The following is a 16,232-nucleotide window of genomic DNA, read 5'->3' as shown; positions in this document are numbered from 1 at the left end:
TGTCTTTTTTGGCATTGTCTAGCCAATTTTTCAGTTGTTGTGCTATTTTTATGATTTATTTTTATTATTATTTTTTTTGGTTTTATGACTCCGAAATGGGAATTCGGTCCTTCGGAGCTTGTGATAGACATTTTTTGAAATTAAATATCTTACCTTAAAGGTATTTTAGATTTTTGGATCAGACAAAAAGGGTTATGTGATAAAAAAAAATTAATAATAATATAAAAAATGAAATGAAGAACCTTGTCTAATGGGCGAGTGTACTGTTATATTTTCACGTAAGGTGATGTAAATACAAGATTTTCATATGGTGGATTAGAAGTATTACCAAGTAAATTGGGTTTGGTACCATCATGGAAGGATTATAACGAAAGGGGGCTAGAAAATGTTGTTTTCGGTTAACTGGGTTCAGAACGTCTAATATTAAAATCAAAATAGCGCCTATTCGTCTAGAAATTAATGTCTAGCCAAGCATAAGCATGAACTGGGTTCAATGGCACCAGAATACTAAGAATTTATCGTCTGATATGTTGACATTCAATTACTTCTTTAGCTAGGTTTACTGTCAAGAGTTCTGTCAGTTTAACTCCCCTTCAAATGAATTTAAAAGGCAAATTTTTAGGGATGAGAGGGATGACATCCCACGCGAGAGCACTTTAAATGTCTTACATAGACATTCTTCAACTTGTTTTCCCTATTGCTATTACGGTTTTTCTTCTTTCTTTCATGCTAATCTTTGCTGAGTGCAAGTTTTTATAGTTTTCTATGGTGGAGTGGGTGTGATTGTGTAATCTTTTAACGTTTTATAGGGAAAATATGCATAACTGCATATGAGGTGAATCATTCTTCAAAGCAAGATAAAGTCTATTCAAGAAGCAGTAAATACTTTTTTAAATGCTTTTTTTCTTTCAATACGACTAAACAACACTGGAACAACCCAATTGGTCTTTAATTGCATGCTTACCATTTGTGGCACCAGTCTGTAAAGCAGAAGTAGCAAATGCGTCACTGTAAATGGGTAGAAAAGGAGCCCAGACATCTAGCAATTCTTTTCTGCCTCTGGCGCCAAGGCGAGTTAGCTCCGCCAACAATAGTGCTTGCGCTGCTTCTCTTATCTGTATTAAAAAATAAGGTAGATATAGTGCAAAATTTGTACCACGTTAATCACCATAGGCTGTTTTGCTAATTTTGATGAAGAGCAAGAAAACAAAACAATATAAACAATCGCATGTTTTCCTAATTTTACAAAAGTGCAAAAAAGGGGAATAAGACAAACATACAAATCTAGATACGTAGCCTTAACATGCTACTGAAATTTAAATTAACATTTCACAGATATGTTCTGATATCAATTAATACCTGACATGAAAGACTGAACTATTCACCTTGGGCAGTTCATATCTAGACTGTAAATCTGTGACAGAACGAAATTAAACAAATCCATTCAGGCATGTGCTGAAATTCGACACAGTGGCAAATTATGTCTGCACCTGCAGAATTAGTTAAGGTAAATTATTAGTCCTGTAGAAGATCTATTATGATCCATGCTTTACAATTAAAACACAATTAATTGTGTCTTTACAATTAATTGTTCTATTCTTGAATTCAGGAATAAGTTTAAGACAGATACAAATATTACATTTCACAGTTAGATACAATTTCATTTTGATAAGCATGCATAGATAACTTGGAAAACGTGTCAGCCTTTTCCAAGTTATTTCGTCTTTCTTTTGATGTAATAAAAAAGATAAGATTTACAAGAAGTTATCCTTGTCCGTGATTTCACACAGGCAGACATGTAGGGGAGGGGCTCATGGAGCCGCCCCAAACGCCGAACAATCCTGATTTTCATATATGTTCCGATAAGTTCCTATAAAATGATAAGTACCCTATAATTCTCGTCTTATTCGGCTTTTCTGTAATACTTTTATTACTACCCCCTAAAATGAGCTCCCCCCTAAGTGAATATCTGTTCTTGCTGCTATTGAAGTTCTGAAATAGGTTTCATTCAATAAACATCTTAGGTCGGATTAACTCTCACAAAGTTTTAACAAAACAAGAACCAGAAAAACAGGATTTACAGGTGGTGGAAAGCATTAAAAACAGGATCAATTTGGATAATTTTGGCGTGATTTGTCTTGTCAAAAGGATTGGCGTGAATCTGAATTTAAAGAGAAACAGACGAAAGCTGGCACGTCTATAAATAAGAAAGGTAATAACAAGGTAACATCTTTTTAATTAATTTAATTAATTTCTAATTAACTGAGATGTCTGGAGAATTCGAAACTAAAGGACTTGCGCTAGCCAAATTTCAAGGTTACCGTAAATGGCTAGTTCGAATCGTGGATAGAGTCAAAAAGAAGAACGGCATATGCTTCGTCGTTTTTTGTTATGGGACTCATGAGGCGTTAACAGTTCAACATCCTCAACTTGAATCTTACCAAGACAATGTCGAAGAAGCTGTTAAGAAAAAGACCAAAGGAGTAGCAAATGCCTTCAGCGAGGTTGCTACTTTTCCAGATATCTATTTAGAAAGGTTAAAATTGGAAAAGGCTTCTTTTGCTTCTGTCGTGGATATCACACAAAAAGACCTAGAAAATCTCCAAAGTTGTCTGCACAATGAAATTGAAAAAAGAGTACATGATAGCCAGTGCAGGGTTCCTCCCTCGGGGCTAGACTCCGCAATTGTAGAAGACATAGTGTCCAAAATCCATGATGCTATCTTGGTGGAATATTCACCAAAGTTTACCACTTTCGAAAAGATGCTGTCTGGACTAAAAAGTCAAATTGGGTCCTTGGAAGACTGAATTGAGGTAATTGAATCAAAAATAGAGGACATGGACCAGAAGACAAGAATGAACACGCTTATTTTTAGTGGTGTAAAGCAAACACCAGGGGTTAGTGTTGAGGCGGGGGTTAAACAAATAGTCAGTGATAACATGGAACTAACAGAGATTGCAAACTCACGCATACTGAAAACTCGTCGATTCCAATCCGCATCTGATAGAGCCTCCATTGCGCCTCCCGTAATTGTTGTGTTCAGTAATACAGATACTACAAAAACCGTGTTCTTGGCTAAATCTAAGCTAGTGAAAACAGGTATATTCATGTCTGAGTACCTTACTAAAAAGTGGAAGCAGCTGCTTGACCTGGGTCGCAATAAAAACAGTCCAAACAACGCATGGTCAGTGGAAGCAATTGTCTTTATTAAACATGGTCCGAACATAAGAAAACTCCAGAGTGCTAGTGATCTTATCGGTCAAGGATCAACAACTTAAAATTCGTATTTATTCGGATTAGTTTCGTTTATCATGCATATATTTTGTTTATGTTTCTTTATCTCTCCATTGTTTTCATTTTTTGCTTTTGCAAACTTTACTCTTACTGTTATTTAATTGCATTTACTGTTTGTTCTCCTTAATCAAAATTTTTTTTCATCTGTTAGTTCATGTCAGGGTCCCACAATAGTTTGGAAAATTTTTTAAAAAGAGGCTAGTTCTACATGATGTGATTTCGAACTTGTCGATTGAGGGGTCAGATTGTAAAGATAATCAAATAAAATCCGCAAAGGATAGTTCATATGTTCAACTTGGGAGTCTTTCTGAATAGGATGCTAATAAAGGTTACTCTTTACTTTTTTTGAACAGTTAAGGGTTTAGATCGGCTAATTCGTGGCTGCTGTCGGCAATAGTGTCTCAAATCCCAACCTTTGTTTGTAGGGCAATGTGAAACTTTCTTAAATAATGAGAACCTGAATGTAATCTCCAGGGTATAAATTGAATATAATGGTCGTTCTTTTATACAGAGAGGGGGATTAGCCGCCTTGATTAGAAGTGATGTTGATTATAATGTAAGGCATGACCTTTCACTTTGGCTTGAAGGTAAAGTTGAAGCTTGATTTATTGAAACACGGACTTCTGGGGCCCAGAAAAGCTGATATTGGGAATAGTATGTAAAGTACCATCATTTTCTGATAATGATTTCATAGATGCATTGGACGGTGTTCTATCCCAAATTACAAGTGAGGATAAAAAGATGGTTTTGATGGGTGATTTCAACATTGATTTGTTGAATTCGGATGGGCGCGATGACTTCCTTAACAGCATGTTGTCATCTTATTTATAGCCTCTAGTATCTATTACTACAAGAATAACACAGTTTTCGGGAACTTTAATTGATAACATTTTTATTGATGGTCAATTACTAGATGGTTGTTTGGCTGATGTTCTCATAAGTGACAGATCCGACCACTTTATGCTAATTAGTAAAATTATTAGTTACAGTAGCAAGCAACCAACAGATAAGCCTAAATATAAATATTTGTCAAAAAAGAGCTTAAAAAACTAGTTGATAACTTAGATAATGTTGATTTTTCGTGAGTTTTTAAAAATAAGTGTGCAAATGAGGCCTATAATTTGTTTGTGGAGACATTTCTTGAGGAGCTTAACAAATGTTGCCCATATAAGCAGGTAAGAAAGAAAAAAAATATTCCAAGGAGGGAATGTATGACAACTGATATCCTCGCATCTGTAAAAATAAAGAATAAGCTGTATAAATATTATCTAAATGACCCTACTGAACAGAAACTCTAGTGTTTTAAAGAATACCGTAGTCAATTAAATAAAATTAAAAGGCATGCTGAAAAACTATATTATGAAAGGGAATTCGAACAAATTAAAGGAAATATGAAAAAGACATGGACAAAAATTAATGAAGTAATGGGCCATAAAAAAGAAAATCAAAAAGATGAATTTCAGAGATGGTATTGTGAATGATCAAAAAACAAATGGCGGAAAACCTGTGTAAATATTTTTCTGAGGAAGGTTCAAAATTGTGTTATGGGGCAGCTAAAAAATCAATAAGTCCCCCTGTCCTTATATACCCAACTCGAAATGTAAATTCTATATTTTAATTTATGAATTGTGATGAAAAAGAAATAAATGAAATAATCATGAGAATGAAATCTCAATCTTGTGGAATAGACGAAGTTTCGTTAGAAATTGTTAAAACAACCAAACAGATTGTCATTCCAATTTTAGTTTATTTAGTAAATTTGTCACTTGAGGCGGGGATTTTCCCAGAAAGACTAAAAGTAGCTTGTGTATCACCCCTTCACAAAGGAAAGCAAAAAAATTACCCAACCAATTACCAACCTATATTCAATCTTCCCTTTTTCCCAAAATTTATGAGAGGGTAGTTCATAAACGAATGTATAACTATCTTCAAGAGCAGTACATACTTTGCGAAATGCATTTCGTTTTTCGGAAAAGACTTTCAATTGATCTTGCCATCCTAAAGTTAGTTGATTGGGTGAATGATACATTTGATAAAGACCTAATTCCTGCAGCAATATTTTTAGATATTAAAAAGGCATTCGACACTATTGGTCATGATAAGTTGCTGTATATTCTTAAATCAATTGGGGTTGATAGCGTAGCTTTAAAAAGCCCTGCATAATTAAAACGTAACATCTGAGAGCCATTTTATAACGTGTGGAGTTCCACAAGGGTCAATATTGGGACCACAGGTACTCCCATTTAAAGAATACCGTAGTCAATTAAATAAAATTAAAAGCCATGCTGAAAAAAGAGAATTCGAACAAATTAAAGGAAATATGAAAAGACATGGACAAAAATTAATGAAGTAATGGGCCATAAAAAAGAAAATCAAAAAGATGAATTTCAGAGATGGTATTGTGAATGATCAAAAAACAAATTGCGGAAAACCTGTGTAAATATTTTTCTGAGGAAGGTTCAAAATTGTGTTCTGGGGCAGCTAAAAAATCAATAAGTATCCCTGTCCTTAAATACCAACTCGAAATGTAACTTCTATGTTTTAATTTATGAATTGTGATGAAAAAGAAATAAATGAAATAATCATGAGAATGAAATCTCAATCTTGTGGAATAGACGAAGTTTCGTTAGAAATTGTTAAAGCAACCAAACAAATTGTCATTCCAATTTTAGTTTATTTAGTAAATTTGTCACTTGAAGCGGGGACTTTCCCAAAAAGACTAAAAGTAGCTTGTGTATTACCCCTTCACAAAGGAAAGTAAAAAAATTACCCAACCAATTACCAACCTATATTCAATCTTCCCTTTTCCCCAAAATTTATGAGAAGGTAGTTCATAAACGAATGCATAACTATCGATTACATACTTTGCGAAACGCATTTCGGTTTTCGGAAAAGACTTTCAATTGATCTTGCCATCCTAAATTTAGTTGATTGGATGAATGATACATTTGATAAAGGCCTAATTCCTGCAGCATTATTTTTAGATATTAAAAAGGCATTCGACACTATTGGTCATGATAAGTTGCTGTATATTCTTAAAACAATTGGGGTAGATAGCGTAGCTTTAAAAAGCCCTGCATAATTTAAACGTAACATCTGAGAACCATTTTATAACTTGTGGAGTTCCACAAGGGTCAATATTGGGACTACAGCTTTTTCTTATTTATGATGACCAAATAAAATATTATTTAACTGAGGTTAATATAATACTATTTGCGGATGATGCACTTTTATTTGTTGCATCTGAAAGTCTACTCTCTTTGTTTAAAAAAAATGGAAACCGCTCTCAATGAATTTGTGTCATGGGCGGATTCGAATTATTTAACAATTAATTACAGTAAGACAAATAAAACCATAGAAAGAGTAAAAACTTGTAGATATCTGTGTTTTATAGTTGACGAGAATGTTTCATGGAAAGAACATGCAAAGTTAGTTGGTAACAAACTTTCAAGGTCCCTTGGAGTAATCCGCCACCTTAAATTCCGTTTTCCTAAAAAAATACTAAAAATCATTTATCATTCTCTTTTTCATTCTCATTTGTCTTATGGGTGTTCCCATCTTATGTTGGCAAGTAATTTTATTTCTTGTTATAAAGAGTTCAAATCATCCAAAATAAAACAATTCAAATTGTCTTCGGTTCAACATACAGATAATATCAACCTTCAATTCAAAAGTGCTAGGATATTTGATGCGTCGAAGACTCGAAATTTCCAGATCACAATTTTTTGCTTTAAATATTTTAATAACATCCTTCCGTCAACATTCCAAAATATGTTCACAATAAATCAAGATCTGCATTCATACGACACCCGACATTCTTGTGACATCGTCCAAGAAGCGCCCTTAACAAAAAGAGCCTCTTTTTTACTTTGATTTTTTTGCGCCAAATATTTGGAATCTACTACCATTCGATATCCGGAATTTGAATAATCTTACTTCGTTCAAGCGAGCAGCGAAAGGTCATTACAAGAAAATCATTTTTTTTTATCTCTAGTAACCTGTTTCCACAATTTCCTCTCTTTTTTTATGTAAAAGGCAGAAGCCAAAGAGGTCTTAGCAGACAAAGTTATAAAAGGAACCAGGAATATTAGAAAAAACGTTCTGAGCTTGGCAAAAGGGAAAAGGTGTTTGAAGAACCATTTTTCGAGTGATAGAGTGAAACGAGAATAGGAAGAAAGTAAGGAAAGCAGAGAAAGCATTACAGTATGAACTAAGTAGACGTCAAATGGAGGTGACAGATAAAATTGCCGACGATCTAGAAGATGCGGTCACACGGCATAGTACAAGGATATTGTATGGGTATGCTAAGAAATTGAGAGGAAGTAGTCAGTCTGGACTTGTCCCAGTTAAAGATGGAAACGGGGCCATACAAATGCGGGAAATGATATAGAAACGAATGAAAAATCTACCGACAATTTGGATGTAAAAGAGGACTTATTTTACGAGGAGGGGATAGATATTGTGCAAAAAGAAAAAAAATTAATAAGACCTCAAATGCTGACAGTGTATAAATGAGCTTTTGAAATAAAGATGGTTGTGAAATAAGAGATAAATCACTGAAGATTATGAACATTGATTTTCGAAAAAGGGAAAGTACTGTTTATTTAAGAAAAGGTTATATGAGTGAGTGTGGTAATTACAGAGGCCACATTAGCTTGAATCCTGTACGAAGCAAATTACTCAGTAAGATGATACTTATTAGCCTAACACATACTACAGATAACGTTTTAAAAAAAACCAGTGTGGTTTCAGGAAGAGGAGAGGATGTGTCAACCAAATTTCCACTTTTACCTTGGTAACCGAGAACTATCTGAACCATCAAACAGCTTTAGTCCTCAGTTCATAGATTACAAACAGGCATTTGATTTAGCTGATAGCTAAGCTTTAGTTAAGGTTTTGTCTTTGCATTGTATACTAGGTAGGTACAATAAATTGATGTTATGGACGATAATATTGTTGCGGTTAAGGTAGGAGGTGAATTTCGTAGTTGGTTTGATGGGGAATCAGGAGTTAAGCGAAGCTACATCTTATCCTAATTATGAGGATTGTTTTCATGGACGAACTTTGTCCTAAGGAACACGGCAAAGACTATGAGTGCGTAAAATGAAATGGGAAGGTAAAACTCCTAGACTTAGAGTACACAGACAATTTGAGTGTCCTTGACAACAATATTAGCAAAAAGAATGCATTTTGGGGCTTTTAAGAGTTCAAATTGAGAGAACAGTTTGAAACTTAATGCTTAGAAGACCAAGTCACTTAGACTAGGAATAAATGACGGTGAAAATGTGATATTAGGTAACGAGAAAAACAATCAACTGGATAGTTTTACTTACCCTAGCAGTATTGTTAATAAAGACTTTGAATGAATGAAAACGTAAAAACTAAAATGGCCAAGAGAGTAGAAAGTTGAAAAAGTTTCCAAGAATGAGAAGATAAAACTGCGAACCACAATTGGGATATTGGAGGTCACACCCCCTGACAGCGGGCAAGTACAGTTCTCGACCATGTTCGCTTTGAATAGCTCAGGAGAATTTGTCAAACAATTCCAAAAGGAATTTTGTAAGGATTGTCTTAGGCACTTCTTTGACTAATAGTATATCAAATAAAGGCCTGTACGAAAAATGAAGTCTAGTTCCATTTTTTAGGGCTACAGTTAAAGGAATGTCAAGACTACTAGGCCACATTTTACGGGCAAAGGATGACTAGAGATTGTGCTTTATTGGCTACCGTTTTGGGGTCGAAAGAAAAGAAGGTCGTCCCAGAATGGTTCGGGAAGAGGTTATAAGGAAGTATCAAAAGAAATCAATATCTTTTGACGGCTGTTGCTCTTGTAACACTGGTTTAATTTATGGCTGTATTTGCTATTCTGTAATTTGTCATACTTTTCATTAGATTTAAGTTATTGTTCCTATAAATTTCGAATCCTCGAGAAAAAAAATCAAGAAATCAGGAACTTCGTTATTAAATTAAAATCCTACTCAATAATAGGAAAGAATGTTTTCTACTATTTGGTTGGAGAATCGACTGCAAAGGTATCTCAATTCTAAATTTTGCTTTTGCACGCTAAGGAATTTCTTTGTCGTTATATTAAATGATTGGCTTCTATAAAAGTATGTAGAACTATCCCTGAGAGGGACCAGAAAAAAAAAGAAAAAAAGAGGACTAATCTAAAAGCTATGAATTAAAATGATTATCGGGAAACCTATAGGGAAACCCTCTTCACCGTCTATAATGGTTTCCTTATCAGGAAACCATTATAAATAACAGTAATAATAATAATAATAATAAAAACAACTCCTGACAAAACTATTGTTGGAAATGCTTATTTTTTTCTTTATCTGCTAATATAAATAGAACAAAGCTTGTCGCTCAGTCATTTCTATTTTTCCTATAGAAACCCTTATATATCTAGCGAAAAATGTACAAAAAACGAGAGGCAAAAGCAAGACATGACAATAGAAAAGGGAAAAAACCTCAAGGCATCTATCTTGCCATCGGCGAGCCAATACTTCGACCAGAGTTTGTCGATATCCACCCTCAGGACGCAGCATTAGAATTTGTTTGGCCCCAATTCCGTAATCAGATGCCGTCGTTTGACTTTTAATCCTTTCCGGAAGAAGAACACAGTGCAGTGTTGCCATTAAACTCCAAGCCTGTTTGCTCTGCATCTCCTCTACTCTTTCCGACTCACTATCACTTCGATTCCTAGTTGACCTTGAAAAAGGAAAAGGAAGTTGGAATTAACAACCAATAAATACAAATAAACTTTCCACTTCTACGAAAGAAATTCCATGTACATAGAAATGAAGCGAAGTAGAAAAAAAGAATGTTCTATTTACAATCTTAAAAAAAATCTAACCCTAAGATCACAAAATCACTTACGTTGATGTTTGCGGAAAAGTTTTTCTAATGGAAACAAAAGTCAAAGTGCTAACTTTCAATTTGTTCCATAGACTGTTTTGCAGTCTATCCCTACACTAATAAAATTCTGAAAAAAAAAACTAGCGTTTGCTTTGGTTTTAAGAGAGCCGATCTTGTATACTAAAATCCAACGAATGAATGAATGAAATATTTTATACCCATCAACACAGAAAGTGAAGACGATGGAGTACAAAAAGAGAAAAATTACTATACACAAAAATACATACCGCCGACTACAAACAACTAAAAAAAGAATACCCATCCAGGGCATGGTCCATTTTTTTTACTACACATGTTAGAAGCCAGGCCATCAACACTGAGAAAAGGGTCAACAGTCAAATATTTTTCATAAGAAGACGATTTCGAGACCAACTGGAGAGTTGAAAAAGGAACTTAGCAAATTTGAAAAACAATTTTCTAATCTCTTTCTTATCCATGGCTGTCAAAAGATCCCAAAATGGAGCTAGGGTCAATAACTGAAGCAAAGCCACGGCATTATAAAGCTTAGCCAAGAACATTTTGTAATGTTTAGCTCTGACAGGACAAGCGACACATATACCCCCGCCCTTAATTTCTTCTCTGCACGGGCAGCAGTCCGCTTGCGACTTTCAGCTGCAGAAGAATCCATTGGAAGGCCTAGATAAATTAGTTCCCTCATAGGTTTTATAATTTTACCACCAAGATTTATCACATCAGATGCAAGATCCGGTGGAAAAATAAAGAGCAAAACTAGCAACTTCACAGCATTCAAAGACAAAGCAATACGTCTTTAATCATCATCTATAAAAGGATAACTATTTTCAAGACTAGCAACCGACCGACTTAAATTCAGAAAGTCACCCACATAGCACAAAATGGAAGCATCAGTACCATTTACAATTCACTTTATAATTCACAAAGTCGGGATTTCGGATTGAACACTAAGTGCCACATCAATATAAATGGTCGGAGAAATGATAGCTCCTTGCTTAACTCTTAGAACAACAATAATTTTTCCCGAGGACTCAGTGAATCACCAATCTTTAACCGAACTTAAAAGGTTTTTATAAACATAAACTAATGCACAACCATATCAGGGGGAGCTCCTCGATTAAACAGTTCCAGCACCGTATGAAAGTGGATTAACGACCCAAAAGCAGCATTCATATCGAAAGCACCAATTGATAAGAACTCGTAGGCTTTCCCAGAACCTTTCAAAATCGTACAAAACGATTCAAGTGTCTTGAAACCACCAAATCCTTGGTGAAATCTGAACTGGAAAGGGGTCATTTCACAAATATCAACAATGGTATCAACAATCAACTCGAATACTTCGACAAGACACTATAAACTGAAATCGGACGGTAAGAAGTACAACTTACGCTAGGCTTACCTTTCTTTAGAATAGGTATAACCACTCCCGTAAAAAGGTTATCTGGCAACAAACATGTTATACCAGCACTAGAAATCATCTGATGCAACAAAGGAAGATGGGCATACAAAAACTCACAACCGTACTCTGAATACCGAGCGCATATACCATCTAATCAGGACAAAAAACTTTTCTTTAGTTTCCGAACAATAGATTTAATAGACGATGGTAACAACACAATAAAACCATATTTAGGCATCACCCCAAGGATAGACTCAACATTCCGATCAAACTGTGCAACCGCTTCAGGACTAGGAGATTTCGACTGCTCCAAAAAATAAGGCATACCACTCATTAATATGTATCCCATCGGCAGAATCTACTATAGAAGATGTGCTGGGACGTGTTTTCCACATCAGAGCCAGATTTGTTACTATCTTTTCAGCACTATTGAGCTTATTTTCAACCAAATACTCACAGAGGACTCGATAGAACTTATGTTTTATATATACATAAACGTACGGGATTCACAGGGCCTGATCTAGGTGACCTACACTCATGCCAAACTTGAATATGGTTTTTGACCATGGTAGTAATATTGATGATGCACTTTTCTTTTAGATCTACCACTTTTCTCGAGGACTCGGAGCATTTTTCCAAATTCTCGTAAATTTGTTTTCGCAACAAAATTTTATTATTTAGATGAATATATTAAAGTGGCGAAACCCTATATAGGCCAGTGTATTCTCCTGATGAGCCCTTGTGTTGGGTGTTGCCTCTGAATTATTTGTCTATATTATGTTTTCTATTGTTTGGTAAATGACGACTTATACTTATTGACGACATGACTGCCTGTCCATGGATTATTCTTTATGGTTGATTGTGTATGGCTATGCTGTTTGACCTATGTGATTGTATGGATGAGTAGGGTTAAGGCCTCATTCAAGTGCTGGTCTATATTAATCACTAATTTAGGAAAACAGTCTTCCTTTTCTCCTTCTGTCTCTTTTTTTTTTTTTTTTTTTTGTGTGTTTGTGCTGTTGCATTGGTGATTTCTCTTTTCATGATAATAATTATCATTTTTGATTCACTTTTAAATGAAAAAAAAACTCAATGGACAGTTCTTTCCAAAACAAATCTGGGACTTTCCGGTTACTGTGGGCTGCAGTTTGCTCTTTACAATGTTGCACCTAGCATAGCAACCATGAACATACGAAATATTGACTCACTATACGTACCTCACAGAGGTTCTTGTCTCCCAAAATGATGTCATGTGCACTGACATCATGGTGTTGGCTAGCGAGACGATGGAAAGCAGATGATTGGTTGTCAATGCACTGAATAACTCCCATCGAATTTTACTGGTAAATGTCTCGATCGTTGGAACTTGACTTACAAAAGGGTTGACCTTCAGATTTGCTACGTTTTTTGAAGATACTGAAGCTATTTGGGGAATAGCTGTCGGTAAAACTAACACAAGTTGACCTGTAATTTTAAAGTGTTTAACAAACAAGCATTAGCTTATTATTGGCAATATTTAATAAATAAGTTTTAGGGAAGCTGTCGTTAGATTTTCGACAGAACAAGTATTTTTTCCTCCACCCACAAGGTGCATTCCGCCCTCGAGAATTTAGAAGCAGCATGAGACATTAATGGTGAAGAATTTTCACATAATACACCTCTTCTGTACAAATGCTATAGCAGATGCTGATCAAAAGCTATGCCGTTTCCTTTTCTTTGCTAATCTTCTCAAAACAAGCAAATGGAGAAATAGTGGAGAAATAAAAAGAAAAATCAGCAAAATTGAATAAACTCTTTATTAGATTCTAAGAATTCACACGAAAAATAAAATTTTCCTTCATTTTATTAGTTTTGACATACTTAATATGACAAGACTTTGCTTTTTTCTGAATTAGTTTCAGCGACCTTTTAGGTGCACGAAATTTCAACGGTTTTCTTTTCTTGACAAGCGCCTTTTTCCTTATTCCATCAATGGAAACGGATTAAAATATCAAGCTTAACAAAAAATGTTTCATCTTATAAACTTCACATTAAGACAACTTTACTCCATTGCACGAAATATACCAACGAAACAAATTGGTAGATGAATATTAACAATGGTATTCCGATGAAACTGCCAATTGGTCAGGGTGCCACACGAGAGAAACGTTGATATTTAAGGTTTTAGAATAGAATTTAAGTTAAAAATTTCTTTCACAACATGGTTGTCGAACTCGAATTTTACGTCACAAATAGCACTAGTATATATATATATATATATATATATATATATATATATATATATATATAATATATATATATATATATATATATATATATATATATATATATATATCGAAAGAATTCAACCTTAACGTCAAACATAACCATTGTAAAAAAATACATAAGAAATAATTAGTTAAAACTTACTTTAAAATTCAACAAGAAAAAATAAATAGATAAAAATAAAATTAATGACTAGTTTTCCTGGCTATTATACAACCCAACAAAACTTGGAACAAAACTCGCGATATATTTCAAGTTTAGCGGGGATAGGAGTCCATTTTGGTGACTTTTTGGGATTTTATACGGGACGGTCTGTTGCAGGCGGGAAGGTAGGGTTCGCGGATGATGGAACGTAACCGGGGAACAGACAGGGTCTTGGTACCGAAACGAAGGCACATTCCAACGTGTTGAGCTTGAACTTACCTAATAGATAATGGAATGGAACCTTCCTTCACCATTTATGATTCTAGGTGCTCTTTTTTGAACATTTTCAATCATATAAATATGCTCTGAAGAAAGACCAAAATGCCACACTGGACAAGCGAACTTCAATATTGGACGAATGAAAGAACAATAAAGTTGGACAAAATCATTAGGGGGAAGAGAATTTTATCAAAAGTTTTGGAACTGAAGGAAAAGCTTGTTTGAAGATGTTTTGAACATGGGCATACCATTTCAAGTCAGCAGTAATTGTCACCCAAAGTAGTTTAATGTATATTACTGAAATTTTGGAAGGAATGGGGTTTATGCAAGAAGGGAACGACTTTAAAAAAATAACTGTCATAACTGCCGATATATTAGCGTTAACTTTCATATTCAACAAAGAAGCCGCCTGAGTGACATCATCAAGTAATATCATAAATGAACTTTTAATATTTCGTCGACGAATCTCAAGTGCAAACAGACCGTCCACATACTTCCATCGCTTTGTGTGGTCAGTCATGAGGCTATTAACTATCAAAAGGAATAAAATGGAACCCATCAGGGTTCCCTGGGGGTCCCCATAAAACATAGGAAAGGGATTGGAATAAACATTTTTATATTTAAGCACTTAAGAAAGATTTTATAAAAAGGAGGCAACAATTTTAACTAGAAAGAGACTCACTTGAAATTCCTTCTGCAGTTTATTTACAAGAATATTCAATTACATCGAATGATTTCTGGACATCAATTAATAAAAAATTCAACCAAGCATCAATGTTTTCAAGGTTTTAGAGAATGGTGTCAAGAAGACTAACAAGGTAGTGCGCAGTAGATGTCTATTTCATGTTTCCAAATTGTTGTATGCCAATAAGTGCAAGAATCTCTGCTTTTAACCAATTAGCTACGAAACCCTCGTACATTTTTGAGAAAACTGAGGTCAAGGTGATTGGTTGTACTCCAGTAAAAGCGTTCAGGAATCCCTTCTTTTCGATTGGAGTAATGTAGCCCAGCTTCCAGCACGACGGGTAACATCCAGAATTACTAATATCATTAAAAATACTAACAAGGGGTGTTGAGAGTTTATCAGGGAATGCTTTTATTGGAGCAATCGGGATATCAATGGGACAAATACCGGTTTTCCGTTTCTGTATTTTTTCAACTATTTGCTTCACTGATATTTCCAGGGTTTTATCTTTTGAAGTTTCGAGGGTTGGATGGTTTTCTGAGAAAGGGGGGAAACGTTTGCACAATGCTAGCTAGGTGTTTATTAAGCTCATTGGCTGTCTGTTCAGGCGGCTCATCCCGAAGAAAATCAAGGTTCTTGCACGAGCGACCTCCTATTTCTTTCACTTTCTTAAACCATTGCTGAGGTTTGCTCTATTTTAAGCAATTTAATTTATTCTTACCGTAACAAGAAGCAGCACAACGTATTTCTTTCTTTATTTGTTTAGAGGGTTAAGACATCATCTTTCTTTTCAAGACGAAAAGGTTTTAGTTCCCAATGGATTAGTCTTTTGATTTTATCATTAATGTGAGGTTTATCTGAGGAACATACCTTCTTGGTACATCTAGGAAACATTTTTGGTAATTTGTCATTGATTTTGTTTGAAACAAACTAACCTTTGACACACACGACACAAAATCATCCCAACTCTCAGACGTAATCCAAAATCAAAAGGCATTGACTTGTTATTGGCCGGTACGAAAATTCAGAAACTGAGTAATTTGTTTTAAAAACTAGCAGTGGTTTCAATTTTAGCATGAAATGATGGTTACCCCACAGAGGGGGGGGGAGGGTAGTTGGAGTATTGTAAAAGGTTTTAAGGTTGGTGCAAATAACATCCAAACTGGCTCCACCTTTTGTAGTAGGGGAATCAACAATTTCCTTAAGCTTCTGATCTTTGCACAGACAATTCAAACTTAGTTCGTTCAGAGAGAGAGATAGAACAAGGTTTAC

At 34.9% G+C, this 16,232-nt stretch overlaps 1 protein-coding gene across 4 annotated transcripts in view; it reads right to left on the bottom strand.

The window, feature by feature from the left end:
- LOC136032079 (WD repeat-containing protein 7-like) overlaps positions 1 to 16,232 on the bottom strand; it is a gene marked incomplete in the record, with an annotated part of 230,139 nt that overhangs the window by 26,322 nt on the left and 187,585 nt on the right. For all 4 annotated transcript variants that reach the window (XM_065712203.1, XM_065712206.1, XM_065712207.1 and 1 more), the window contains 3 exon segments: positions 965 to 1,115; positions 9,768 to 10,008; positions 12,805 to 13,051. In XM_065712203.1, coding sequence (XP_065568275.1) covers positions 965 to 1,115; positions 9,768 to 10,008; positions 12,805 to 13,051 — 639 coding nt within the window.

Source organism: Artemia franciscana, chromosome 10 (genome assembly GCF_032884065.1).
Source record: "Artemia franciscana chromosome 10, ASM3288406v1, whole genome shotgun sequence".
NCBI classification, from domain to species: Eukaryota; Metazoa; Arthropoda; class Branchiopoda; order Anostraca; family Artemiidae; genus Artemia; species Artemia franciscana.
The sequence above is the reverse complement of the archived record's forward strand: the minus strand, read 5'-3'. Positions and strand labels throughout refer to the sequence as shown.